This window comes from Cyprinodon tularosa, unplaced genomic scaffold, assembly GCF_016077235.1.
Source record: "Cyprinodon tularosa strain WSP-4 unplaced genomic scaffold, ASM1607723v1 ctg90, whole genome shotgun sequence".
NCBI classification, from domain to species: Eukaryota; Metazoa; Chordata; class Actinopteri; order Cyprinodontiformes; family Cyprinodontidae; genus Cyprinodon; species Cyprinodon tularosa.
The window spans coordinates 2,628,803-2,656,135 of NW_024039674.1; the positions used below are offsets into that span (position 1 = coordinate 2,628,803).

General features: G+C 42.8%; 1 protein-coding gene across 1 annotated transcript in view; it reads right to left on the bottom strand.

Annotated features, from left to right (window-relative positions):
* snx29 (sorting nexin 29) overlaps nt 1–27,333 on the bottom strand; it is a 204,937-nt gene that overhangs the window by 145,795 nt on the left and 31,809 nt on the right. Inside the window, exon 14 of the mRNA XM_038274170.1 lies at nt 10,844–10,929. Within this exon, the coding sequence (XP_038130098.1) occupies nt 10,844–10,929 (86 nt within the window). The remainder of the gene's footprint in view (nt 1–10,843; nt 10,930–27,333) is intronic.

Below are 27,333 nucleotides of genomic sequence, written 5' to 3' on the forward strand. Positions count from 1 at the left end.
CTCCGAGCCCCCCTGCCCTTCGGGGGGCGGGAGGGTTGCTGAGTTGCCCGCCCAGGTTGAGGAGCGACATTAGCTCGACCCCTCGGTGGATCGTAGTGGCCATGGGCAGGCCTGGCAGCAGGCCCTGCAGCAAACCGTGGCTGCCCCAAGCAAGGTGTAGTCCGGGCAGGACAAGCATATGACAGGGACACAGAGGCACTCCTAGTAGGACGCTGCGCTCATCTGCGATGCAGACCGGCCAACTGTTGCCTGGTACGCGAGGCCTCGGCCGATCGTTCCAGGGCTGCAAGTGCAGCGGAGCCAAACAACTCCCCAGGAACAACTGGAAGGCCCATCAGGGTCCTTCTACATGCCTCCGTCAGAGGAGACTGAGCCAGCCAGACCTGGCGACGTGCCTGAACAAGGGTAGACAGGACACGTCCAACCTCCCTCGACAGAAGAGCAAATGCATGGAGTGACGCATCCATCAGTCCTTGGGTAGGTGCGTCGATCGCGACGCCCTCCAAGGAAGCCGAGAGACCGAGTAATAAATGCGACAGGGAATTCCCAAGTCGCCCCAAACGAGCCCCAGAGTCATAGGCTCTACAGAGCAGATCGTCAGTGACACGGCACTGAGGACGAGGACACCTGGCATTGGCCCTCAAAGCCTCATCCGGCGCCACAATGAGGGAAGCTATGGCTGGCTCAACCGAAGGCATATGGCCCAAGCCAAGACTGGGCGCATCATGCATGGCCGCCAGTGCCCTGCCGTCAGAGGTCAGCCTCGAGAAGGCCTTAGTGTCTGTCCAACAGGCATGGAGCTCCTTCACATACTCTGGCGACGGGGGAACCATAAAGGACGCCCTAGCAGTAGGACGCCAAAAGAAAGCACTGGAAGCCGCAGGTTGGTCCTGTGGAGCATCCAGATGCAACCGGGCGAGGGCAGTTCTCAGAGCGCCCACTACAGAACCATCCTCCTCTGACTGAGAGCCAGAAGAGATATGTGAACCGGCTTCTGAGAGGAGTGAGCCGGAGTCAAATTGATCCCGAAAATCAGTGCCAGACGCTGCCAGGGAAATGGCATCATCTTCTAAAGCAGAGACTCCCGAACCAACGCTATGTCCTTGGTCAGGGTCTCCAGACATGTCAGCGCCACGCTCGCCCCTAAGGGACTCAAGCAACGCCTTCATCCCTTCTAGTTCAGAAGCGAGCTGGGCCACCTGCCCAGATATGCCCTCCGGAACCCTGGGGCTCCTCTTGCTCCTCTTCCGTGGAGGCCCCATAGCCTCAGAAGACACACGTTTCACAGGCTGGCTGGCGCTTCGAAGGCCAGCCAAACGAGCGTTACGTATGGACAAAGGCAGGACAGAACAATTAGGGCATGCCGCATCAGTCAAGGCCTCTTCCAAATGATCCAGGCCCAAACAAGAGGGACACAGATCATGCCCATCCTCCAGCTGGAGAGGGGCCAAACAAGCTCTACAGCACGGCGCGTCCAACATGTCACGCTCACAGGGCTAGGTCAGGTCGAGCCGAATTCGCCACTCTTGACACTCACCGAGCGGACAGATCGGGAGACCCGGTCGAGCAGAGAACGCCACCAGGGGTTCCGCAGCAGCAAGGCCACAAGAGAACTAGCCAAGCACGTTAGCAAAGTAAAAGCAAGCCCGAAAACGGCTGCTACGGTAACAAAAGAAAGCCCGGAAGCGGCTGCCAAAGTGAACAAACAAAAAAAAAGCAAGCCCGAAAGCGGCTGCTACGGAAACAGAAAAGCAAGCCCGAAAGCGGCTGCCACAGAAAACAGAAAAAGCAAGCCCGAAAGCGGCTGCTACAGTAAACAAAAAAGCAAGCCCGGAAACGGCTGCTACAGCAAAAAAGCAAGCCCGGAACGGCTGCCACGGTAAACAAAAAAGCAAGCCCGAAAACGGCTGCTACAGCAAACAAAAAAGCAAGCCCGAAAACGGCTGCTACAGCAAACAAAAAAGCAAGCCCGGAAACGGCTGCTACAGTAAACAAAAAAGCAAGCCCGAAAAACAGCTGCAACAGTAAACAAAAAAGCAAGCCTGAAAACGGCTGCTACAGTAAACAAAAAAGCAAGCCCGAAAAACAGCTGCTACAGTAAACAACAAGCTGGTCGGAGTCGGCTAACGCCGAGGCACCAGCAACAGGGAGTCACGGTGAGAACGCGTCCCCGTTCGCCGTCGATAAGAGAAAAAAACTTACCAGACGAAGAAACCAAGCTGTAAATAATGAAAAGCTTGCGCAGCCTCTGGAGGGCGAGATGAGCCTCGCAGCTCCGACCAAAGTCTCGAGGCTACCAGCGACAAGCAATCAGTGTCATACCACCTGTTCAACCCGCATGCGAGAAGATGAAAAGGGACTGAGCTGTCGCTGTCACGTGACTATATAGGCACACCGGTGTCACCGGGGGTCACACGTGACTATGTTGGTATAAGATTCTCGACCTGTGCATGCGCAAGAGTGATCATTCGTGCTTTAAGCACCGCCTCTGGCGGTCAGTAGGGATGAAATAGAACATAGCTTACGGGAAGAGCACGTAGGACGGCCTACTTTAACATATCACCAGACTGACTGAAAATTAGGAGGACCACTAATTTCCTCACCACAATCTCAACTTTAGTACAAATATCTAATTTTTATGTGCAGTAATTACTGCTTCAAAATAAATTTTACTTATTTTCTTAACAGAAAACCAGAGGTTTGATCATTTATTCCTCAAAAGATGGATGTTATCCATTTAATAACTGAGAATGCATGACTGACTTTTAACATCAAATTCCTGAAATTTCCCAGGAGCAGGGAACTATCAAATTCCCTGATTCTACATAGTTATTAATTTAAGATAAAAACATGAACATCATCTGCCAAACCTTTAATATTTCCACTCATTTCAGTTTCATCAAACTGAAAGATAATCCTTTAAAAGCTGCAATGTTGTTTGATCAATTCCAAATCAGTCAGCGTTTGTTGAGCATGCAGGAACAGGACGTCCAATTATTCAAAAATGCTCCATGAAAACACAGGAGCTACAGAAGCGCATCACAAACAGATGCTCCAACTGTTTCATTATCAGCTCAGTGTGTCGCCTGTTGCTGGATACAAATCAGCTCGTATTAATGAACCACCTCGGTTGATATGTCAGTGATGCTGCAGGATGCACCCCATCCCCGACACACTGACAATAAAGGGGTGAGTTCAAATCTACCAGCCTTCCACAGGTATTTAATTAGAAATACGTCAATAAAAAGATTGTTGGACACTAAAAAAAAAAAAAGAAAACTGCAGATTAAATAACAAAATCAACCCTTTTTAGCTAAATTATTTATAACATGTTTTGACTAATTAACATCTCATCAAAAATTTTTTGATTACATAAGAAATGGCCTCATCCTGTACAAACTAGACCAGCTGAGAATATATATCATCCCCACCTCCTCTAACAGATTGAATGTTGACAGTTTGTTTCTGTGATTCCTTTAGAATAAGCACAATCTACCTACTTTCCTACAAGAAAAATCGTTGTAGTGAATGGGTGGTGAGAAGGATGGAGCAGAAAGTACACTACTGGCCTAAAGGCATGTGTGTGAATCCAAAAATCACCCCGGGGTAAGAGGCGAGGTGGATCTCCAGATGAACCACCTGAAGGCTTCCGGCTTCCTTTATCCTCCCTTCCCCCTCACAGCCTCTCTAATCCAGTCTTATGAACAAAAACTAGCAGTTTCAAAGCTTCAAGAGGAAGCACAGATATCAGGACTCTCAGCTTTAAATAGAGTTGCAATCAAGTTGTGTTCAGTAGACAGAAAGGACTAGAAACCTCTGGACGCTGCAGAGTTTCTGTTCTCTAGATGATCCAAAGATTTCAACTGAAACTAAAATGTAAAAAGTGAGTATTATAGTGACAACATTCATAAGTTTACAACAGATCAAAATCTCATCATATGCAGGTAAAGCATTTTATTTAAGACTTAATGAGGTGATAATTCTAAGCTAGACCCCACAGGGAGACCAGAGACTTATTTTTCCTCTTCTTTCTGTCCTGCTTTGTTCAAACTTTGCAGCCATCAATTCTAGAATAAGGACCCGGAAAAGTTCAAGTTGACAAAAAACTAAAAAACACACCAGAGAGCTAAAAGCTACTTCCAAATGCTGCACATATTTCAAGAGTCAAAGCAAAATGACACATTATTACAGGTTAAACATTGTAAAATATGCCTACGAATAATTAAACACAAGGGTTTAGTTCGAATTTTGGCTGAAAACACAAAAACATTGCAGCTATATATTTTTTTTTTAATTCCCATAACTGTTAGCATATTCTACTTTGCAATTTACTACAAAGTATTTCAATTTAGCACACCGTTTCCAGGAGATTAAAGTACATATCATTGATTAAATTCAACATTTTTAAAGTTGTTTTCTATTTAGTTCCTTGTATCCTGGATTCATTTTCCTCTTAAACACAATATATTCATAGTTTGACCAAATTCAGGCAGTGTTTCTTTTAAATAACTATAATCTGAAAATTGAGCAAAATAACAGTAATTTAAAACCTTTCTATAACCAAATAGCTCCAATAGAAAAAGTCCTCTTTTTCATAAGTACCAGAGTCAGAAAATGTGGAAATGAAAAGTGCTTTTAATCTGAGAGAAACTCTTCTTTGTGAGATTAACAATTATGTTCAGAAGCACATATTTTCTAGAAAGATGTTTGCTTTTGCCTTTTCTCCAACACAGTTAATAGTTGAGCTGGGATCCTAAAGACTGTAGAGGAAAGAGATTTTCTGCACTGCCGTTCTCTCGGCGCCGCTTTTCCATATTTATCTGTTAGAAAGGCGTGCGACGACACCCAGCAGGTTCTGGCACTGAATGGGGTGATTAAAATGTTCATTAACACTGATCCATCCAGGTGATGAGAATCTGTCACAGACCCCCACGGCGCCCACATGGTTCCCCCCCACTCTCAAACACACACAAACACATCAACCACCTGGCCCCACCTGTATCAAACGGTAGGCGATGTCACCTCTCTCCTGCCAGGTAAATAAATAGCGTCTGCTGAAGTAATTACCGTATGCCCCCCCTCAAAAATAAAAGCCCCTCCCACCTTTGAGCCGGTAATCATTCCCGATCTGTTGGAGTCGGATCTGAAGGCCAAACAATGTGATCCCCAGCTGAACGTGTGGGCTCCATTAAGCTCAATTCACATAGACAATGACTCATTATTTGCTCTTTTACAGTTGGCCTCCTGGGGACGCAAGTAACTTCATACCGTGAAGCATCCGAGCACACGAGTCACACCCGCTTCATTCCCACCCACAGCCGCTGATGCGCTTTTTAATTTAGGTCCCTATCGCCCGGCCCTGCAGGCTACAACTCACCTACACTCGCTCCAAGGGACGTATGTGAAAAGATCTTCAACACGAAAGCAATATGTTGTGTTTATTCAGAAGGAAAAAAAAAACAATCCATGCCTACACAGATTGGTTCATACGCTCATATTTACCCGAAACAATCTCAGCCACTTATGTGTAAAACTTGTTTAAATTCCTCCTCCATGTTGACCTATTAAAACAGATTTCACCAGCTCAGCCTGGCGCGTCCAAACAGGCTGGTGCACCGAAACAGCTGACAGCTCAGAGCCGCAGCAGCCCATAGGGGCCGAGGGCAAAGTGGAGCACGCAGGGCGGCAATAACTGCACATCCATGAGTGTAATGAATAAGTTACACAGTCCTGTTAAAGCGGGCGGCGGTGACAAATGCCTCTCATTCACTCATTAGGCCACTGGCTGTCAGATGAGGCAGCAGAGACCAAGGCCCGGTGAGGGAAGATTATTGCGTTTTAAATGGCCATGTAATCCATCTCCTTATTGCTGATGAATAAGACTCTGTCCAGAGGGTGAGGCGGGGGGGGAGGGGGGTGGCTGTCATGCACAAAACAAGTTTAGGGCATTCACAAACCTTTGTCTCTAAGTTTTAACATATTACAAAGACAAACCTGAATGCATTTATAGGAATTTAACACCACAAAACACAAGACTAACCAAGGACTGTGCCATAGAGCCTCCCTGACAAACAGAATCTTAAAAGTGTGGCCTGCATTTGGTTTTCTTTCTTTTATAAAATGCAATATTATCAAACTGGACTAAATCCTTGGTTTGGCACCAGATCATAGCAACAGAGACCAGACTCTTAAAAAAGAAGAAGTAGTCCCAGTGAACATAAAGCCTTAAAGAGAAGGACATCATTCTGAGTATTGTTTACATTATTGGGATTTTATTATAAAATAAATACTCTTCAGTTAATATTTATAGCAGTTTTAAAGTTTGCACCAATGTCTAGTGGTAATCCTTGGGTTTATACTACCTTAAGTCCTCTATAGCAGGGGTCCCAAACATTTTAGCCTGTGACCCCACAGGTAACAACAATACAGCCTGTAATGAATCATGCAATACAGTAAGATCCATAGAAATTCATATTGTTATTTCATTCCATAGTTATTTTTAAATAAAGAGTAAAGCAAATAAATTCAGTTTTGAATAAATTACATTTTTATATGTTCTGATATATAGATGATGATGTTTAAGACAGACAGACAGACAGACAGACAGATACATTTATTTACTCCAGAAAATATTCTGACACAAAAATACAAAGTGTTGTTTCACATCAAATAAAGAGTTAACTTAAATAGATTTCTTAATAAATTAATTAAATGAATAATAAATTTACATTTAATTGAAATAGGGCTGGGCAATTCATTGGATTTCCAATTTACCAAAACGTAATTTTCGAATCACAGAGGCACTCAATTTTAATCGCACTGTATCTAACAAGAGTAAAATGCTTGAAGTGGGTTTGTCGCCATACAGAAAGGTTAAGAGAGTTGCATCCAGCACACAGATTCATGCATGAGTCCAGAAGTTGGTATTTTTTTACACAACGATAAAGGAAAATCCTGCAACAATGGACTCTGGGACAGCAAGATTTAAAAAAAAATTAAAACCTGGGGTGAAACTTCTACAAGCATGACGACACAAACAGCAATTTCACTATATAAAAACGATATAAAAGGCCCATAGAGCAACAAAAGAGGCAGCTGTAGTGTCATCAATAAAAGACCAACAGCCTTCACTTATTTCCTCAGGTATCTTTAGTGTGCTCAACCAGAACCTAAGAGGTTAATAACTGATGTCTCAGTCCACTGAGTGGAGCAATCTGCCATCCTTGTAAAAGAAGCTGAGATCTAGCAACCATCCCCATTAGGGAGCAATTCCCTAAGGAAGAGCCATCACTCAAACCCCAGTTGGTCAGTCCGCCAGCCATTAGGCGTCCACCTGAGAGAATGAAAGGCTTTGAAACATTATCACCCTGAAGACAAGGGGTGGAAGCAGTGGAAAAGCTCAGGGGAAACAATCTATTCTTGCAGTCAAAGCTGTTATTTCTAAAGCGCACCTTCAATCAGACTTCATACAACTGCCACAAGTAGGAACCCCTTTTATTTTACGTTCAGCTCGACATTCACAGACAGTCTTTGGTTTTTAAAACTGCTAATTAAATAAGCATCAGATAAATTATTTGTGTATGTTCCACATAAGATGGAAGAAAGGTTTCAAACTTAATTGACTTCACATCACACACAGTGATGGAGAATCTGAATTACTTTATTAATACCTTGCGGGAAATTCATGTCTTGCAGCGCAACCGTTTACACAAGAGAGAAAAATAAGATTGTAAAGTACAATAGAGCAGAATAAAATATAATAAGACAGAATAAAATAAGTAAAATTCCAACTGCACATAGTAAAATTACACCCCCCCCCAAATATACAACCTTCCCATATGTCCCCATATAATAAGAGGGCATGTAGTCAGCAGGAGGCCTGAAACTAAATAGGAGCCGTTTAAGTTTTCCTGAGAACTAAGACCAGAAAGGAATTTCTCCTTTCAGTCCTCCTAGAAAAACAATACTGCCAAAGCAAAACTCAGATGGTTCAGGGAATGATCCAAAAAATAGAAAATATCCAATAGACGAAACTGAGCAGCTGAAAGTACCGTCAGAGGTCAGAGGAAAATCTACAGGTTGAGTAGAAATGAGAGAAAGGCAATAAGAACTGAAATAAACTGCTTACAACTAAGGAATACAGAAGACCTTCTCTAAGCAGATATGTTGACATGTGAAGCAGATGGAATATGGCGACAGGTGAGTAAAGAACATGAAACTAGAGCTACGTTCACACTGCAGCCTGAAATAATCCAAATTTCAATTTGGCTCTGACCTGTATCTGATATTTTCATGACCGTATGAACGACACGGATGGATTTTTTTCAAATGCGACCTGTGTTTTTACGGCCAGGTCTCATTCATCCGACCAGAACGTCATTAATACTCGACAAAGGTCTCTGTTCTTTGTCTCGGTATGGAAGAAACCATGGTGGGCAACAATATGGAGGACTGCTTTCTTTTCGATCTTCTTGGAAATATTGCGTGACACTGTCCTGCAGCCTTTGCAAAGACTCATCAAGAATGGATTAGAACAGGTTGAGGTCCCATGGACATCATTATTCAAAAAGGTCCATAAAAACATCAATCCCTCCTGCCTTGTACAAACATTTAAATTCTGTAGGTACAAAATAAACATTGTTTCAACCCCACAACCTATGGAGGTATTGCTGCTGAGCATAAAGAGGGTGCAGCTCAGCATCTCTCCCATGAGGTTTGTCTTTACCTCCCTTTGCTGTGAACGTGATCCTTACTGTTATTCTAAAGGTCTTCTAGGCTTCAGGTAGCAGCTTTTTCTTAGCAAGGTCCATAAATACAAATGCACAAAGTTGCTGTCAAGCTAATGAAGATTTTATTAAACCACTTTTGCACAAGTGAGACTCTAAAGCAGCAAAAACAGAGCAACAATGATATAACATGGAGTACATGAGCACCCTGGGTTCGGCTCCAGTAACACATGCAGATGTTCCACCGGGACTCAGGCATGTAATATGAATTGCAATCAACCCTCATTATCAGAACAAACGCGATGCCATATAAGCAAGTATAAGCAAAGACGAGATCCCCCCCCCAAACAAACATGAATCAACGCTATCTTACATGGAAACAATAATTATCACTCCTCTCGAAACAGAGGGAAGAGAAACTCGTTCTTTTGTGGGATGTCAGTGGTTCTGACAGCGCCTGAGGAGCGCTGGAGAGATCACATCTGCCACGCTGTCATAAACGGGAGGGGTTTCAAAAAGGCTGCGCACCGATGGCAGGGAAGCATGCTGACGGCACATGAAAAAGAGCATCAGTTCATCCCCTCTCTGCAGGATTTCTGCTCACCCAAAACTCTCCCTTTCCACACACACCCACAGCTTAGGAGACTGGGTGTGGTAGTCAACATCAAAGTATGATGGAAAGAGGCACATTATTAGCAAGACAAGACAGAAGCAAGGGAGGGGGGGGATCATTTAGACGCCGCTGAGTGGAGGGAATTACTATTCCTGTTCCGAAGGAAACACAGGAGGACGCGGACAGAAAGAAAGCAGAGAGACGGGTGAAAAATTACAGAAAAGGTAGAAAGCTGGAAGAATGAAAGGTTAACAAGTGCATGAAGGATAATTATTGCAGCAAAACACGACAGCAAGGAAAACATACAGCAGTTATAAAGAAAATCAGGAGATAAAACCAGAACCAGATCTGACAAAAGACCATCTGGTGACCAGAAAGACATCATCCCTGATCATATGTAGGCTACAGCTTTTCACTAGTGGGAATCCCCACTATTGTGAACAGTCCTACCTGAACCCACCGAGCCTCATCCTTGAGTTGCCTGGGTCACATATGTTAGATATGTATTTATTTATTTAGATATATATGTAGCTCTTCATGTTATGGAGACATTTTCTTCTTTAATGAGAAAGAGAAGACAATGAGAGCTTATCAATTAAATGTTCTTCAATCGATAAGATCTGCCAACTTTACATTAATTCATTAATTGATAATGTGCATCCCCACCAACTTCTAATCCAGCATTTTATAGTTATTAAATCAATAATGATCACTTTTTGTGCTTCCTTTATAAGACTAAAAAAAAGTTAATTTTTTCCTCATGTGGACCACTTTCAACCGTCTTGCGACTGAAATGTTCTACATGAATAAATATGCCTTGCTTTGCTTTGTAGCAGCCGCCATGCTGTAGTTTCCCCTCAGACAGAAGCTCCATAACCCACAGAAAAATAAAGAACACAATGACCAAGGCCAATATTTGGCTTTGAAAATTTGCTCACAACTGATATTGCCAGTGGAACATCAAAAGGATTTATAGACATAAAAAACACATTAACATGACAAAGGTCTACAGAGCTCATTACCTCCGTCTCACAAAAACAGACAAAAAAATAAAAAAGCTCACAAACACATAAACCCCTCAAGCAGCAGAGATAACCGCTCTCCTCTCAATCCCCCAAAATGCAATTAACTATTATGTGGCCCGTTATAATCTGCCTTGTTCGTTTTTATTTTCCCCTTTTAAAAGCAGGGGCTTATCTTGCTCTTCTTCATACAGAGAAGCGCTACTGTCCCCTGGCAACAGGAAAAACAAAGACAAACTTAAAGTTTCTCAAAAACTGCAGTAAAGGAATGGAGAGGCAGAAAGACAAGCCAACGGGGCTTCAATCTGTCAGAGCTGGGGTTAATTATTGGAGCCCCTAAAAAAGTAAGTGAAATGATATGTTGCAAGATTAAAGAGAGATTTCCTCTGTTTGTGTCCAAACAGTGGAAGCTATACAAAAGAAACTGAAATGTAATCTGATTTCAATCAGAAAGATGCAGGGAATGAGAGGGCGTGTCATACCGTCGCCGCCCTGGCTGCCTTCTCTCTTCAGCATCTGTACGGCACCGACGTACTTCTTCAGCTGGACCTTCAGGACTTCGTTCTCCCTGCATGAACAGAGACAAGAGAGAAAGCTTAGAAGGCTCTAAAAGCCGTGCATGGTTTAAACGCCGTCATTTTTCTCCTCTGACAAACTGAATTGAATTTACGACTTTAAAGAAATCAACTGTTGATAAGTTAAGAGTTTTTTTTTTCCAAACAGAAACAAGGTTACGAAGGGTCTATTTATAAGTGCAAAGCGCGTGCCGTTGACAGCAGGTTGTTTACTCTGGTTTATGACAGCATGCGGTGTAGGGAGATGGTGTGAATCTTCTTGTGACATCCTGCCACCTGAGTAGTGCTGAAAATAACAGCACTCTGAACCTAATCCAGATGGTCAGGCTGAGACATATTTACAAAGATGGCCACGTAGGAATCAGACGCTCAGATTTAGATCATCATGGACATCTGTTCGGATGGACAGAAAGCCATGGCTCTTGAAAATAATCTGAGAGCTTATAATTAACTTCTGCTTGTGAATTCGAGCAAGAAGTAAACAGCTGGCATCCTGATGAAAAACGTACATACAGTGATGTAGATTTCACTGTTTGTTTCATACCGACCACAAACATTAGTGTATTTCCCTGCGAAATAGACGTTTGTAGACGTTCTTTTCTTGCCACTTTTTTTTTTTTGTCAATATAAGAATCTGGAGTGATGTATGCGAGAACTGAGACAGCTTTATTCTGATACCCCTGAACAGCACCCTATCCAACCAATAACCTTCAAAGGTCAGAAAATCGAGCCGAGCTACGAGATATTTAATCCGGGTCTAACTGCACCAGGAACCCAGCAGACAGATCATGTAGGTAGTTCTGGTCAGTAAGGTGCACTGCGTGGCCAAATTGTTCAAACATGCATGTTAAACTGCCTCCTTGGGAGACAAAATTCATTCCAAACAGCCCTCAATTTCCATCTTGGGAGCCAAACTGCTTGCTAAAGTCCCTCCTTGGGAACCAAAGCGCACACTAAAGGGCCCCTTTTGTAGCCAAAATACATTCCAAACTGGACTCAAGTGCCTTTTCGGAAACCAAACGTATGCCAAACTGCCCTCTCGGGATATGGAGTGTGTGTTAAAGTGCCCCCTTGGGAGCCAAAGCGCAGGCTAAAGTGCCCGCTTGGAAGCCAAAAGACATTCCAAACTGCACTCAAGTGCCTTTTTGGGATCCAAATGTGTGCCAAACTGCCCTCTCGGGCTACGAAGTGTGTGCTAAAGTGCCTCCTTGGGAAGAAAAGTGCATGATAAAGTGCCCCCCTGGGAGCCCAATGCGTGCCAAAGGAACAACTTTGGAGCCAAAATGCCCCCTACAGCGATGAGCATGCTTTATGTGTTCTTTTTTTCTTTTGTTTTTCCCCTTCCCTTCTGGTTCTGGTTTTATTTAAAGCAGGGTTGCATTCTAGAACCGTCTCCCATTGCTCTGTTCAATCAATCGCCCGAACATTAAGAGGATGGATCAACTGCAGATCTACCAGGACAAGGACGTTCACCTAGAGTGACAGGATAGAGGAGATCATACATCAGAGCGTAGCCAATAGGCCAAATAACCAATGTATCAAGAAAGTGTGCAAATGAATTAATGCCATAGAATTTAACAATTAGGAATCAAATTTACTACCCTACAGTCTGTATAAGGTCCCAGTCTTAATCATTAAGTAAATAATGCCATATAGCTTCTTGTGACTTTCTCCTTGCTCATGCCTTTCTACAAACCCTTTCATTTGGTAGCATCTGTGAAAATTTAAAAAGGGTTTTAATGTGGAAAAAAAGGAGGAACCAAGTAAATGTTTTGACAAAGATTTAAAAGCATTTTGTTAGATTTGTTGCAACTGTTCAGTCCAGCTCGTGACATGAAATCCCATCTCCAGCAGTGGATGTTAACACCGTGACTACTAGTTGATCTGTTGAGCACAACCATCTGTGCAAAGCCTTTTTTATTTACAACCATCTGCACTATTTATGCATGCATCCATCTTTGTTCAATGTGCCCAGAGAGATGCTGTGCTTTTGCAGAGATAAGTATGGGTTTTAGGTATTAGGTTTTGGAATGATGAATGGTCCTTTTTTTTAATTTCCATTGCTTCTTTGTTGAATAAAAAGAAAGAAATCAAAAACACATTTGGAAAACAATCCACAGGCAGAAAAGCAGCTTTTAGTGTGCCAAGAATACATAAAGTAGAATGTGGTAAAAATCTTTTTTTAAAGTCTCTCTCATGAATTCAAAGGAGCAGCAGGTGCTTTTGAAGGTCTGCTGCAAGCCTGCCCGAAAGCTAAACTCAGTTGTTGATAGCTCATAAATCCTCTTTAATTGCACTGAAATGTAAGTGTGTGTGCAGGACAGTGGGTGTGAAGTCAGACACAGGGCTGTAGATAAGGGGACAGAGCAGGAGACAGCGGTCGTCTCCTTACAAACACAACCGGTTGAACACGACTCACTTTCGTAAGGGAATCAATCACAGCAGCAGAGCAGTTTTGTGTCCTCCGTGGTTAAATTTAACCGCCTTTGTCTTTTCTGCTGCCGCCTCTAACCCCCACCAGAACGCCTCATTCTCTGTGGTTGAAATCTGCTGCCCTGCTTATCAAACTCCTTTCACGACCAACAAAAGCGGCGCCTGGCAGGAGACCTCCTCCATCCACATGACAAGCTCTCAGTGGAACCATCCACACCGTTATCGGAACCGCCCGCAGTCCAGACGCTTTCTCGGCTTGATTAAATTATGGCTAAGGCACGCAAGCGTGTTTGGCTCAGACTTTGGAGGAATACAAAGCTTCTCACACATTCTGATTCTACTGACTCTGTTATGTGTTGTTCCAGCTACTTTAACTGCTGTTATAGCTAACCTTTTGAAGGGAATTTAACCAGACTTAAGGCTGAAATCACTAGAATCTCATGTTTTCTTTCAACTTCTGCCCATTTTCTCTGAATGTCATTTAACCCTTTATAGGGCAAATTGCCGTTTTTCATCACTTGCATACCCCTTACAAATGGAGCCCCCCGTCCCTAGAAGGTCTAGAAGCACAAGATCTATATCCAGCCATTCAGCAAACATACTGCTACACGGCTGTACGTCTTATTTTGGCAGTTGACCAATTAGATGAGTCCTTAAATTAGCTACTGTAAATTAAGTTGGAAAAAAACAAAGGAAAAAAAAAACAAAGTTTAATCAAGAAAAAAAGGTAAAAAGCTTATTAAAAAGTTAAAAAGTAAAGCTAAAAAGTTAATAAGCCAAGTTAAAAATTATATCTAGGTTTATAAACTAAAAAAATTTAAGTGCCAGTATCAGCTTTAATGCCCCCAAGGTTATGTTGTACCAAAAAAAAGTTTCTTTCACTCCGAGTGTTTTTCATGCATTTCTTATAGAAGCACTTTTGTTATTTTTTTCTTAATATATTCAGGCAAGTTGGCGTTTCTTGTTATTACATTGACATTAATTTTTTCCATCAAAATATCAATTTTTTTTTTATTTTAGAAAGGTAATAAGGTCTTTTCCTGGATTCCAATAACACTATTGGCTTGAAATGTTGATTTTAAAAGTATTTCATTGCCCTATAAGGGGTTAAATAATATTTGATTTCTGAAAAACATCACAAAATGGATTAGGCACCTTACATTAGCAATTAGCATAGTTAGTGCAGCTAGTATTATAGAGCATCAGAGCCTAACAGACATAGAATAAACACAGCTATCATGAAGCAACAGGAGAGTAACTGTTTGAGCAAATGTAAATGAGTCAGTTTAGATCAATTTTGAAAACAGTGTATATTTGAAAACTTTTTTTTTTGGAATGCAGAATTTCAATGCTTGGATAATTGATCAGCAGTGTAATGTTTGTGGAATGAAATGGAAGATAAAAATGAAAAAAAGTGAAAAAACAGCAACATTAACGAGTGTTTGCAAAATGACAGAAATGAATCTGTGTCATGGTGTCTGTGTGTGGCTGAGACTACAGGTTTCCAATCAGATCTCCAATTGGAGGGCGTGCCAACCCGACAGGTGATCCACCTGTTTCTCATCTGGTGCAGCTCTTATAAGGAGCAGCTGGACTACCCTTCACCGCCTGATTGTCCGACTAAGTTGGCTCCGCTGTCACTCCGTCTGCCTGCCCGCTCTCCACCGTTTGGTCTCCAGCCCACCTTTGCAATCCACAAGCCCCCTCCGGGATCGGCTCATCTTCTGAAACAAAGCAGCTGAAGCAGCTGATCAGTCTGAACCCATCTTGGATTCTGTTTTCAGTACAATAAAGAGATTGATCCTTTGAATCCTGCTTGTGGTTTCCTGCATGTGGGTCAGAAAAATCCCCTCGATCATGACAGAACAATCAGGCCAGTTTGACCCAGCAGAACCACGAGCGGGCTCCTCCCCCGAGCATAAGAGCGTGCTAACACAACACCAGGAGATGTTGCGCTCGTTGTTTGAACAGCAGGGGTTTGCTGCTCAACGCATGGATCAGCTGACCGCGTCGATCCAGGAACTGACAAACAAACTCTCCATTACACCCCCTTCTCCGGCTGGCGCAGCGGCCGCATCTCTCCCGTTACCGCCCCCAGGTGGTCAATTCCGGGATGTCACCTCGCCAGTTCCTGAACATTATTCTGGGGAGGTTGGAAAGTGTGGAGGCTTTTTGTTGCAATGTTCCCTTGTTTTTTGTAGGTCACCCCAGTCTTTCTCCAATGATGCATCTAAGATTTCTTATTTAGTGGGACTCCTACAGGGGAGAGCACTTCAGTGGGCGGAAGCTAAGAATAACTCTAATTCTCTGTTTAACCAATCCTTTGATGATTTTGTTTCTGAATTCAAACAGACTTTTGGACATGCTGAAACCCAAACAGAGGTAACTAGGAGACTCTGGACCCAGAAACAGGGCCAGAGATCCGTTGCAGATTTTGCTATTGATTTCCGAACTATTGCAGCCACTTCAGGTTGGAATCCCCAGGCTCTCAAGGGGGCATTCATTAACTCACTAAATGAGCATGTTAAGGATGAGTTAGCCTATCGGGATGATCCCCCAGACCTCGAAGAGCTAATTACATTAGCTATAAGGATTGACAACCGGTTACGTGAAAGGACAAGAGAACGAAGGCGTAGGCCGGCTTCCCCTGTTGCAACTCCACCTAGGGGCCCCCAAAGGGCTAGCCCCCAGCCAGATCTACCCATGGAGGAACCCATGCAGGTGGGACGTGCCAGGCTCTCACCAGAGGAGCGCCAGCGTCGCTTTGAAGCCCGGGCATGCCTGTACTGTGGCCGGGCTGGACATTACATTTCAGTTTGTCCCCTTCGGCCAAAAGAGAGAGCCCACCAGTAGCTACGGGAATACTGGTGGGTAGTCTCAGTAACTCTGTTTCCCGTTTAGCCTTACCAGCTTCCCTTATCATTGAGCAGGAGTCAGTTCAGCTCCATGCTCTGATTGATTCTGGGTGTGAGCAGAATCTGATTGACAGTGAGTTGGTACAACAGCTAAAGATTCCTACCATTCCCCTGGTTTGTCCCCTCTGTGTATCTGCCCTGAATGGTAAGGCCCTACCTGTGATTTCACACCAGACCGAACTAATTGAGGTCGTTGTGTCTGGCAACCATAGAGAGAAACTTAGTTTGTATGTTTTTTCTTCTCCTCAGTCTCCCCTAGTTCTGGGTTACCCGTGGCTTTCTCTCCACAACCCCCACCTGGATTGGAGCAATGGTCGAGTGGAGTCATGGAGTCCATATTGTTTATCCACTTGCTTGCAGTCAGCTGTTCCACCAACCTCATCCAGTGCCAGGAGAGAGGTAAAAGCACCTGACATATCCAATGTACCCCCCGAATATCATGACTTAAAGGAGGTTTTCAGTAAGTCCAGAGCCTCGTCCTTACCACCACACAGACCATATGACTGTGCTATAGATCTGTTTCCTGGGGCTACACTGCCATCCAGCCGGCTCTATAATCTATCAAACCGTGAGAGAGAGAGTATGGAGAACTATGTGAATGAGTCATTGGCCTCAGGCATAATCCGCCCTTCCTCGTCCCCATTAGGTGCGGGTTTCTTTTTTGTAGCAAAGAAGGACGGTTCACTCAGACCCTGTATTGATTACAGGGGTCTGAATCAGATTACTATAAAGAACAAGTACCCTCTTCCGCTCTTAACTTCTGCCTTTGAACCTGTTAGAGATTCCACAATTTTCAGTAAACTGGATCTAAGAACTGCCTACCACTTGGTCAGAATTAGGGAGGGGGATGAGTGGAAAACTGCTTTTAAAACCCCCCTAGGACACTTTGAGTACCTAGTCATGCCTTTCGGGCTCACCAATGCTCCTGCGGTCTTTCAATCACTAATCAATGACGTCCTGCGTGATTTCCTGAATGACTTTGTTTTTGTCTACCTGGATGATATCCTGATTTTTTCTCGCACACTAGAGGAACACAGAGTACATGTAAGACGAGTCCTCCAACGACTTATGGAGAATCAACTCTTTGTGAAAGCTGAGAAATGTGAATTCCATGTTTCCTCAATAACATTTCTCGGATTCATCCTTGAGAGCGGGCAGGTGAAGTCAGACCCCGAAAAGGTCAGGGCGGTTTTGGAGTGGCCAACTCCCACAACAAGAAAACAGCTGCAGCGCTTTCTAGGCTTTGCCAACTTTTACAGACGTTTCATTAGAAACTACAGCCAGACCGTTGCACCTCTGACCAAACTCACCTCCACTAAGAGACAATTTTCGTGGACGTCTGAGGCTGAGCAGGCCTTTTCTGAGTTGAAACAGAAATTTTCGTCCGCTCCTGTTCTGACTCAACCAGATCCTACTAGACAGTTTGTCCTGGAGGTTGATGCTTCAGATGTGGGAGTTGGGGCAGTCCTCTCTCAAAATTCTGAGGACAATAAACTCCATCCTTGTGCCTTTTTCTCTCGTGCACTCACCTCAGCTGAGAGAAACTATGATGTGGGTGACAGAGAGCTATTGGCCATTAAGTTGGCTTTTGAGGAGTGGCGCCACTGGCTAGAAGGGGCTTCTCACCCTATTGTGGTATGGACGGACCACAAAAACCTTTTATACCTTCAGGAAGCTAAACGGTTAAACCCTAGACAGTCTCGATGGTCCTTGTTCTTCACTAGATTCAACTTCCTAATAACTTATCGACCTGGTTCTAAAAATACCAAACCAGATGCACTTTCTAGACAGTTCTCCTCAAATGACGAGACCCCTGTTGACACTATTGTTCCTCCTTCCTGCATCATAGGTTCCCTAACCTGGGACATACGAGACAAGGTACTTGAGGCTCAAAAATCTGACCCTGGTCCTGGGAATGGCCCTCCCAATCGCCTCTTTGTGCCCAGTGCTGTTCGCTCTCGTCTTATACACTGGGCTCATACAGCTCGCTTCTCCTGCCACCCAGGGGTAGGCAGGACCGTAGCCCTGATCAGACGTCACTTTTGGTGGCCCTCCTTGTACAAAGACGTCAGGGAATATGTCCTTGCCTGTGTTGTTTGTGCCAGGAACAAGTCTCATAACCAGCCTCCCAGTGGTTATCTGCAACCCTTGTCGGTTCCCAAGCGTCCATGGTCTAGTATAGCTTTAGACTTTGTGACTGGTTTACCCTGTTCCAAGGGCTTTAACACCATTCTCACAATAGTGGATCGATTCTCGAAGGCCTGTCATTTGGTTCCGCTAAAGAAACTCCCCTCCTCTTTAGAGACTGCTAATCTTCTAGTGAAACATGTGTTTCGTCTTCATGGGATTCCCCTTGAGATCCTTTCAGACCGTGGGCCTCAGTTTACCTCTAGGGTTTGGAAGGAGTTTTGTTCGGCACTTGGTGCCAAAGCAGCACTTAGTTCAGGTTTCCACCCTCAAACCAATGGCCAGACTGAGCGCATGAACCAAGAGCTTGAGGCCACCTTGCGATGTCTTTGTTCTTCCCGTCCCTCGACGTGGAGCTCAAGACTGGTGTGGGTGGAATATGCTCATAACTGCCACGTCTCGGCTGCCTCTGGTTACTCTCCTTTTGAGGCATCTCTGGGTTATCAGCCCTCTCTATTCCCCCTGGAGGAGAGGGATCTGTCTGTAAACTCAGTTCAACAATATGTCCGTCGGTGCAAAGAAACCTGGAGGGCTGTCACAAAGGCTCTGAACCGTACTGCCGAGCGTAACCGCCGCATTGCTGACAAGAGACGTTCCCCTGCGCCCCTGTACTCACCTGGTCAGGAGGTTTGGCTCTCTACCAGAGACATCAGGCTGAAAGCCTTAAATAAGAAGCTGTCTCCTCGATTCATTGGTCCGTACAGGATAAGTTCAGTTCTTAGTCCTGTCTCTGTGCGCCTTGATCTGCCTCCAAGCCTGAAGATCCACCCAGTCTTCCATGTTTCCTTACTCAAGCCTGTTCTGTCTAGCCCCTTGTGTCCTCCTCCCGGGTCCCCTCCACCCCCTCTGGATGTCGATGGTCACCCTGCCTACTTGGTCAGAAGTATCTTGGACGTTCGTCGACGGGGCAGGGGTTTCCAGTACCTCGTAGACTGGGAGGGTTGGGGTCCAGAGAACCGTTCCTGGGTTCCCCGTTCATTCATCTAAAGATAAGTCCCTTATCAGAGATTTTCTTGCCTCTAGGTCCTCTGGATCTGGGAGGCCGCCAGGTGGCGGCCCTTGAGGGGGGGGCAGTGTCATGGTGTCTGTGTGTGGCTGAGACTACAGGTTTCCAATCAGATCTCCAATTGGAGGGCGTGCCAACCCGACAGGTGATCCACCTGTTTCTCATCTGGTGCAGCTCTTATAAGGAGCAGCTGGACTACCCTTCACCGCCTGATTGTCCGACTAAGTTGGCTCCGCTGTCACTCCGTCTGCCTGCCCGCTCTCCACCGTTTGGTCTCCAGCCCACCTTTGCAATCCACAAGCCCCCTCCGGGATCGGCTCATCTTCTGAAACAAAGCAGCTGAAGCAGCTGATCAGTCTGAACCCATCTTGGATTCTGTTTTCAGTACAATAAAGAGATTGATCCTTTGAATCCTGCTTGTGGTTTCCTGCATGTGGGTCAGAAAAATCCCCTCGATCATGACAATCTGCTTCTGGTTACAAGTCATAACCTGACCTAACTAATCGCTCATTGGGTCATGCATTAAGATCCGTGTACTTCTAAGCTATGAATGGAAGAATTTATTTATTTTCATGCAGAACTTAAACATGTTTAGCCAAACTTATATGAATAAAATCAAGCTTCCATTATCCAGTCTGCAGCCATACAATGAGATGAAACCTCTCTTCTCAAGTCTTCAAAAACCAGGCGTTTAAAAATAGCCGAAGGCCTGCATTCAGCAACGTTCCAAGCTGCTCCGTCTTCCCTGGTATCATAAAATGCTCTCAATCCAGAACATGCTTCCAATTTTGACACATGCTACCAGTGCAAAGTTAATTTAGCGAGGAACTCCTCCGTTTGTTCTGCTGTGAATCATTTATTTAGAGCAGAGAAGATAGGCCGAACGACTCTAAACTAAACAATATAAGATGTGCTTCAAGTACAAATTCTTTTTTTAGGTTACAACGCTCTGGAAATTAACACATTCTGTTGAATTATTGATCACTCTGATACAACTAAAAGGCTTTCAGCTAATGTAATGTGCTTGCCGTTTCCATTAGTTAGTACAGAAAAACAGCCTTTGCCAGATGGAACAAGCCAAATATGGGGTGGGGGGGACTCCTGGTAGGTAAACTGTCTTACCTTCAGCCATCTTCTCTGAATTTCAATCAACATCTGGGAGATAACGGCATAAGCGCTCTGGGCTGATTCTTAATTCAGATTGTATTTTACAGTTTGTTGCCAATGTATCCATCCAGTCCCTGCAGTCATAACGATAACTACATAAAGCAGCTGTTATGTTAAAAATAATATCAATAAATTAAGACAATATTGTATTTCTGGGATTTGAAGCAAATACAGAAATTTCCTCTGGTATGACTTTATTTACATTCCAACAGGAAAAGTCTTCTGGTGTCTGCTGGACAGCTGATATTTGTGTGAGTTAAAGATTTTTCTTGCAGTCTAATTAAAAACCAGCATAGAAAACCAAAAATAGAAGTTGGACATTACAGGTCCTCTTAGTGCCATTCTGTTGAGAGAGTTCAATGCAAAAACTGCTAAATACATATATTTAAAACTTAAATTATGGGCTGATTCTTAATGCAGATCCTGGACTAGAAGCTCTTGCAGCCTAAAATCTAAATCATGATGTCTGGGGTTCGGTGTAATCTAGTATCTGTGCAGAGGTTATTAAGCGTATGTCAAGAACGTCTCAAACGACTGTTTGATCGAATGAAACATGGTGCAAACATTTCCTACTTAGAACACACCAGCCAAAATTATTGGGCCTTGGATGTCTCCGAGCCAGGAATACAAGTACAGTACTTCCATAGGAATGTGGATAAAAGCCCTCCAGGGAACTGAGATATCAAGCTTGCACATAGACAAAATGGGGCCCTTGGGTAGAGCACCTACCACATAAAGGCTGACACCTATCAAAAAAAAACGTGTCAAAAAGGTTTCCTCCCCAAAAAAAAAAGAAAATTGAAGCCAGATTAACTATTTTTGAATGTTCAGTTACCCTTTGTATAAAATAATCATACATTCACCTCATCACAAGCGTCCAATATCAAATTCAAACTCGTACTTTTGAACCATAAATAAACATGAGGACAACTGTAATGAATTAAAAACATGCAATACTTCAACCAATAGTTTTATTAAGCTGTGAAGCCTCTCAATTTGATTTCTTTATACATTTTATTACCGTCATAGACGTGTGTATTGGTGCGCAATGGTCTGTTGGAAAATTTCATAAAAATGGGAGAATAAGGAGGCAACACATTTTTATGGATCACTAAGATTTCCTGATCCATGATAATGAGAGCATTGCTCTTGACTTTACATATCGAATGGGGTTTAATATTGGAGAGTCGACCCACTGGACCTTATTTGAATAAATTAAGCGCAGTGCTTAATATTTTGCTTTTTATTTATTAAAACATCATCTGACAATATGGTCTATCCAGAACTCCTCAAGTCGAAAAGTGTTATTTTCACCTAATTTAATTTCATAAAAATATTGACATATTAATGGTTTTGCTTGTTCTTATGATTCCGCAGGGTTTGAAAAATCTAAACTATCTTTTGTATGTGTTTTGTCATCTTTTGGGCTTTGCATACATTTCTAGCATAGATCCAATGCAATCTTTGATAAATGTGACCGAAACTTCTTTAGGTCAGAAAGATGAACAGATATAACTTCCACAGGCTTTCAGAGTTAAAGTCTGGGAAGTGACTTTATGGTTCCCATTAAGGCTGTGCAATCTTAGCTAATTCTGTCATTCTATAATATAAATGATCTGCCTATTTATTTCCTTCGTCTCTGGCCTCTTTGTTTCTGACTGGCTAACATTAGCATTGATACTGCAATGATGATATACTCATAATTTATCATGCAGTCCTTTTTCCAATAGACTTTAACTATATAAGTCTCCATCTCCCAAAGTTATTCTGCATCTGCAGCCTTTACGGTCTCATCCTGCCTGGCACAGGATGCATAGTGCTATCATAAAAGGTCAGAATCTGATCATGTACAAAACTCTAATGGGTCCAATTATATCATCCACTGCTGGAGCCATGAGAGAAGACTGCATGATAGTAGTGCAGGAGATTGTTGAAGGACTTTGTGACTTTGCCAGTGTGTAAAAGAAACAGAGAGAGAAAGAAAAACCCTGCTGCCTTGGAAGCAGAAATAAAGAAACTGAAGCAAATAAGGGGGGATGGTGAAAGAGTGGGAAACTAAGTGTGTTTAAGGGATAAACAAACAGTAAACGCTTAGTCTGAAAGACAGAGAGCAAAGAATGTAAAGTTTAGAAAAATGCTTAGGGCAAAGTAAATATTAGAGATGATTATCAAGAAGAGAAAGGAGAGAAAAAAAACAGAGGAAAGCTAAAGTACCTGCAGTAATTACTGAAGCTGAAATAAGCGCTGTGTGTGTCTATTTTCCTCCGTCCCAGTTGGATTCCCTGAACTATTTCACTTTACTAGTGCTGTGCTCAGTAGTCGTCTTAATTTGCAATAAACTCAACTGAATTGGCTGGATGTTCAGGTAAAGTCGGCTGTGTTTGGAGGCTGTATATGAGAGCAGCAGAGATGCCTGTAGAGACAGAATAACGCCCCTGAGTGCAATTTGCAGCCAAACGTCACAGGAAAACAAATAAATAAATAACTTGTACACAATTTAAAGAAAGTTTCTGGATGCGGTTATGGAGGCCAAAACTTGCACAGGATGCAAAACATGACTACTGTCTTACTAAAAAACTATACCTCTGATTACTACAGTAAAATAAGATCTCCTCATGGTTCTCATTGGAGTGTGAGGATGTGTCTGTCCACTCTAGATTATCCGGATGACCAATGAGGACCCGGGAATCCAGGATATTTGATCAAGGAGAACCCAGGACTCTAGATTAGGGTTCTCCAAATATTATAGTTAAAAAAAAAAAAAAAAAGAATCAATTTTATCATTCAGTAAAGCTAAAAATGCTCACCAGCTACTTTATTAGGTAAAACTGTCCAAATGCTTGTTAACACAGATTTGGAAACATCCAATCATATGGCAGCAACTCTATGCCTTCAGCATGGTCTAGATGACCTGCTGCAGTTCAAACCAAACATCAGAATGGGGAAGAAAGGTGACTGAAGTGACTTTGATTGGGCATGGTTAAAGGTGCCTGATGGGTTGGTCTGAATACTTTAGAATTGGGATTCTCAACCATCTGTGGGGTTTACAGAGAACCGTCAGAAAAAGAGAAAATGTCCGGTGAGCGGCAGTTCTGTTAGCTCAAATACCTTGTTTATGTCAGATGAGACCAGACTGGTTTGAGTTGATAGAAAGGCACCAGCAACTCAAATAACCGAGGTCTGCAGAAGAGCATCTCTGAACGCACAACACATCTGAGTTTGAGGCGGATGGTCTACAGCAGCAGCAGACCACACCAAGTGCCACTACTGTCAGTTAATAACAGTAAAATGGGGCTGCAATTTGCCCAGCCTCCACCAAAATTGGACAATAGAAGAGTGAAAAATGTTGCCTGGTCTGATGAGTCTCTATTTCTGCTGCAACATTTGGTTGGTAGGGTCAGAAATTTTGGTTCACAACATGAAAGCATGGATTTACCCTTCCTTGAATCTATGGCAGAAAGGATTAAAGCAGTTCTGAAGGCAAAAAGGGGTCCAACCCGGTACTAGCATGTTGTAAACAATAAAGCAGCCGGTGAGTGTATAAATCTTTTCGAGTCCCAAACCTGACCTTACCTTTTATAAACAGATTAGTTCTAGTTTTTTTTTTTTTTATGTAAAGCTAATAAAGATTATTTTGCCACTTTTAAAGACCAATATTTTATTTCTGTTTTTAGGTTTAATAAATAGGGACATCCCAGTGCCATACTGATATCTGAAATCAGTCTGATGAGCCAAAACACGAACATCGAGGTGCAATGGTGGTGCAAGGGTTAAGGATGCAACCCATGAACAGAGGCTTTAGTCTGCAATTCTGTCGTCAAAGGTTCGAGTCTTGGACTGTTGACCTTTGATGCATTTCTTCCCTTAATCCAATGTCCTGTCTGCCTTCTTTAAAAAAAAAAAAAGAAGGCAGACAGGATATATATATATATATATATATATCTATATATATACATATATATCTATATATATATATATACATATCTATATAAATAGATATATCTATATATATAGATATATCAATATATATAGATATATCTATATATATATATATATCTATATATCTATATATCTATATATCTATATATCTATATATATATCTATATCTATATAAATATATATATATAAATATATATATATATACCCTGTCTGTCTTCTTTAAAAGAAAAAGAAGGCAGACAATGCAAGCCATTAAAGCCTAAATCTAATCCTAATAAAAACAAACAATACAAAAAAAAAAAGAATATCACAACACATCAGCCTTCATATAAAATGTCCAGTATCAGAATTAGAAATCACTGTAACTGGCAGCACCTGACTGATCAAATTCCTCTCCAGAAACCATACAGCACCTCCTAATCCCATCCCTCTGGGAAATTCTGGCTGCTGTAAATGACTGTTATCTGGTATATTTTAGCACATCATGATGCAGGCTTGTCAGTTAAATACCATTTTGTCAGACCCTCCATCAGGATGGCTGCAGTGGAAACACAGAGACTTAAACAGGTCCGTATTTTGTGTGATCGCCATATGCCTTTAAAGTCCTTGAGGAGCTGTCCGGTGCTGAAGACCGGGCCCCATGGTGGGGCTAAATAACTAAATAAAAATGGGTGACTTGTTCTCTTACCTATAGTTTTTGACTAATATTGTCTGTTAGTAAATCGCTTATAAAACCTTTTCTATTATTCCACTCCACAAAGTATGACTCATGTTGATATCGCATTGGGTCGATATTTTTATAGGGCAGAACTCAAAACTCCGATACGGATATTGTAATTGAAAAAGTTGTACTGAGGAACCCCTGGTTGGAATTAGGGCTGAGACAATCGTGATTAATCGATATTGAAATAATTGTCGGCTAATTTAGTAATCGATTAATAGTTAATGGAGTATAGAGACCCTTAAACGTGTCTTTAGATGTCAGACCAGCTCACATTGATCAGTAATTATAGAAATTTGACAAAAAAATGTATATAAACATTTTGCATTCAAGATAAAAAAAAAGTTTTTCATCTGTCAATATGCTCTATCCAGAACTCAAGTGAAAAAAAGTTTAAGTTTCACCTGGTTTGAGTTAGTAAAAAGTCTTCTTAATCAATTTGCTAAATAATCATTAGTTGCAGACCTAGTTGGAATAGTAACTTTTTAAAGTACAAAAAAAGCTATTTTTTTTTATTTGGAATGTTGATATTTATGGAATCACACAAAAAAGTAAAAGTACATGGTTTGCAATTTAATGAAAACTAAAATATCTGAAACAAACACTCTGGATAGTCTGGTAGAAATGTGAAGGTAGAAGAGGATTATCCAAGTATATCGGAAAAGAGGAAAGATCTAGCTCGCTGCATGCTGACTTACAAAAGGTTATAAAATCAGAAGAAGCTGCTGATGGCAGCTTATACAGACTGTCTATTTGCTGATGACAAACAGACAGTTTGTATAAGGCATTGCAGCAGGAAGGCCACATATTTTTGTATATCATTTCCCCTATAAGCCACTAAAACACTCTCAGCAAAGATTGGATTTCTCCAAAGTGTTCAGTATGAGATGATGCCACTGAAAATAAAATACTCATTTATGCTCATATGTTTACAAATCTTTGCCAGCAAATGTTAAAGGTACACTATGAAACCGGTGTTGATTTTCCAGTGAGGCTCCCTCCAGAGGGCGAAAGTAAAAGTGCACTGTCGTAAATATGCACAGCTGTTCTCCTGGTTTCTCCGTCAAGCCAGGCGCGGTTGTTTTGAGCTTAGCAGCGAATGACTAACGCTGCGTTCACACTGGACGTAGCTGGCGCGACAGAAGCAGCGAGTTTACATGCAAAGTCAATGGTTGACGCGCGTCAAGGCGCAACAAAAGGTCCCGCGGCGCGTTTTGAGCACCAGGCGCAGCACGTCTGAGCAGCTGAAGCAGCGCGTCGGGTGCGTTTAACGCAGGGAGAGAGACACAGCGCTGATGATCACTCCTCTTAAACAGTTTATTGACGCCTAAATTAACTTAAAATGCAGAAATCTGCCGGCAGAATATGCAGTTTGGATTATTTAGATGAAAAACACCTACCAGCTGCCGCGGTGAACCGCTGCTGATGAAGGGATCCATACTGTTGACGCCCCGCTGGTATGTGGGGGTCTGAGCGGCTCCGACAGAAAAAATATTGAAGGCAGGATAATAATCTGAATGAACTGACTGCACTGATTACGTTTTCAGGTGTATTTTCTCACTTAAACACATATTAAAACTACTTTATTCCCACTGATCACAGCAAATATAGCTGCAAGGCAGAGAAAGGTTAGTGAAGCTCCGCCAAACGCGCCTCAGACACAGCCGGAGCAGCAAAGCTGCTTCAGCCACGAGTCAGAACTAACTGGTACAAGCAGCAAAAAGGAAGCAGCAGACGCGATTTTGCTGCTTTTGCTGCGTGAACGTAGCATAACTGCACAAAGATCGCCACTGTGCTAGCAACGAGAATGCTTTTAACTGGGGGCGTGTAGCAGTTCTCGCCGTAAAGCAAGACTGACTCTCACGAGACTTCTGAGCCTGTGGGTGCGGGTCGGTGCTCCTGCAGTTGCAAGTGCAGTATTTCCCCCACAGACTACCAGGGCGGCCGAGAATACCTTTGTTCAACCTGAAATGACTCATTTAATCATCCAAAACGTTATGGAACACATTAACTGAAAAATGTTGCATAG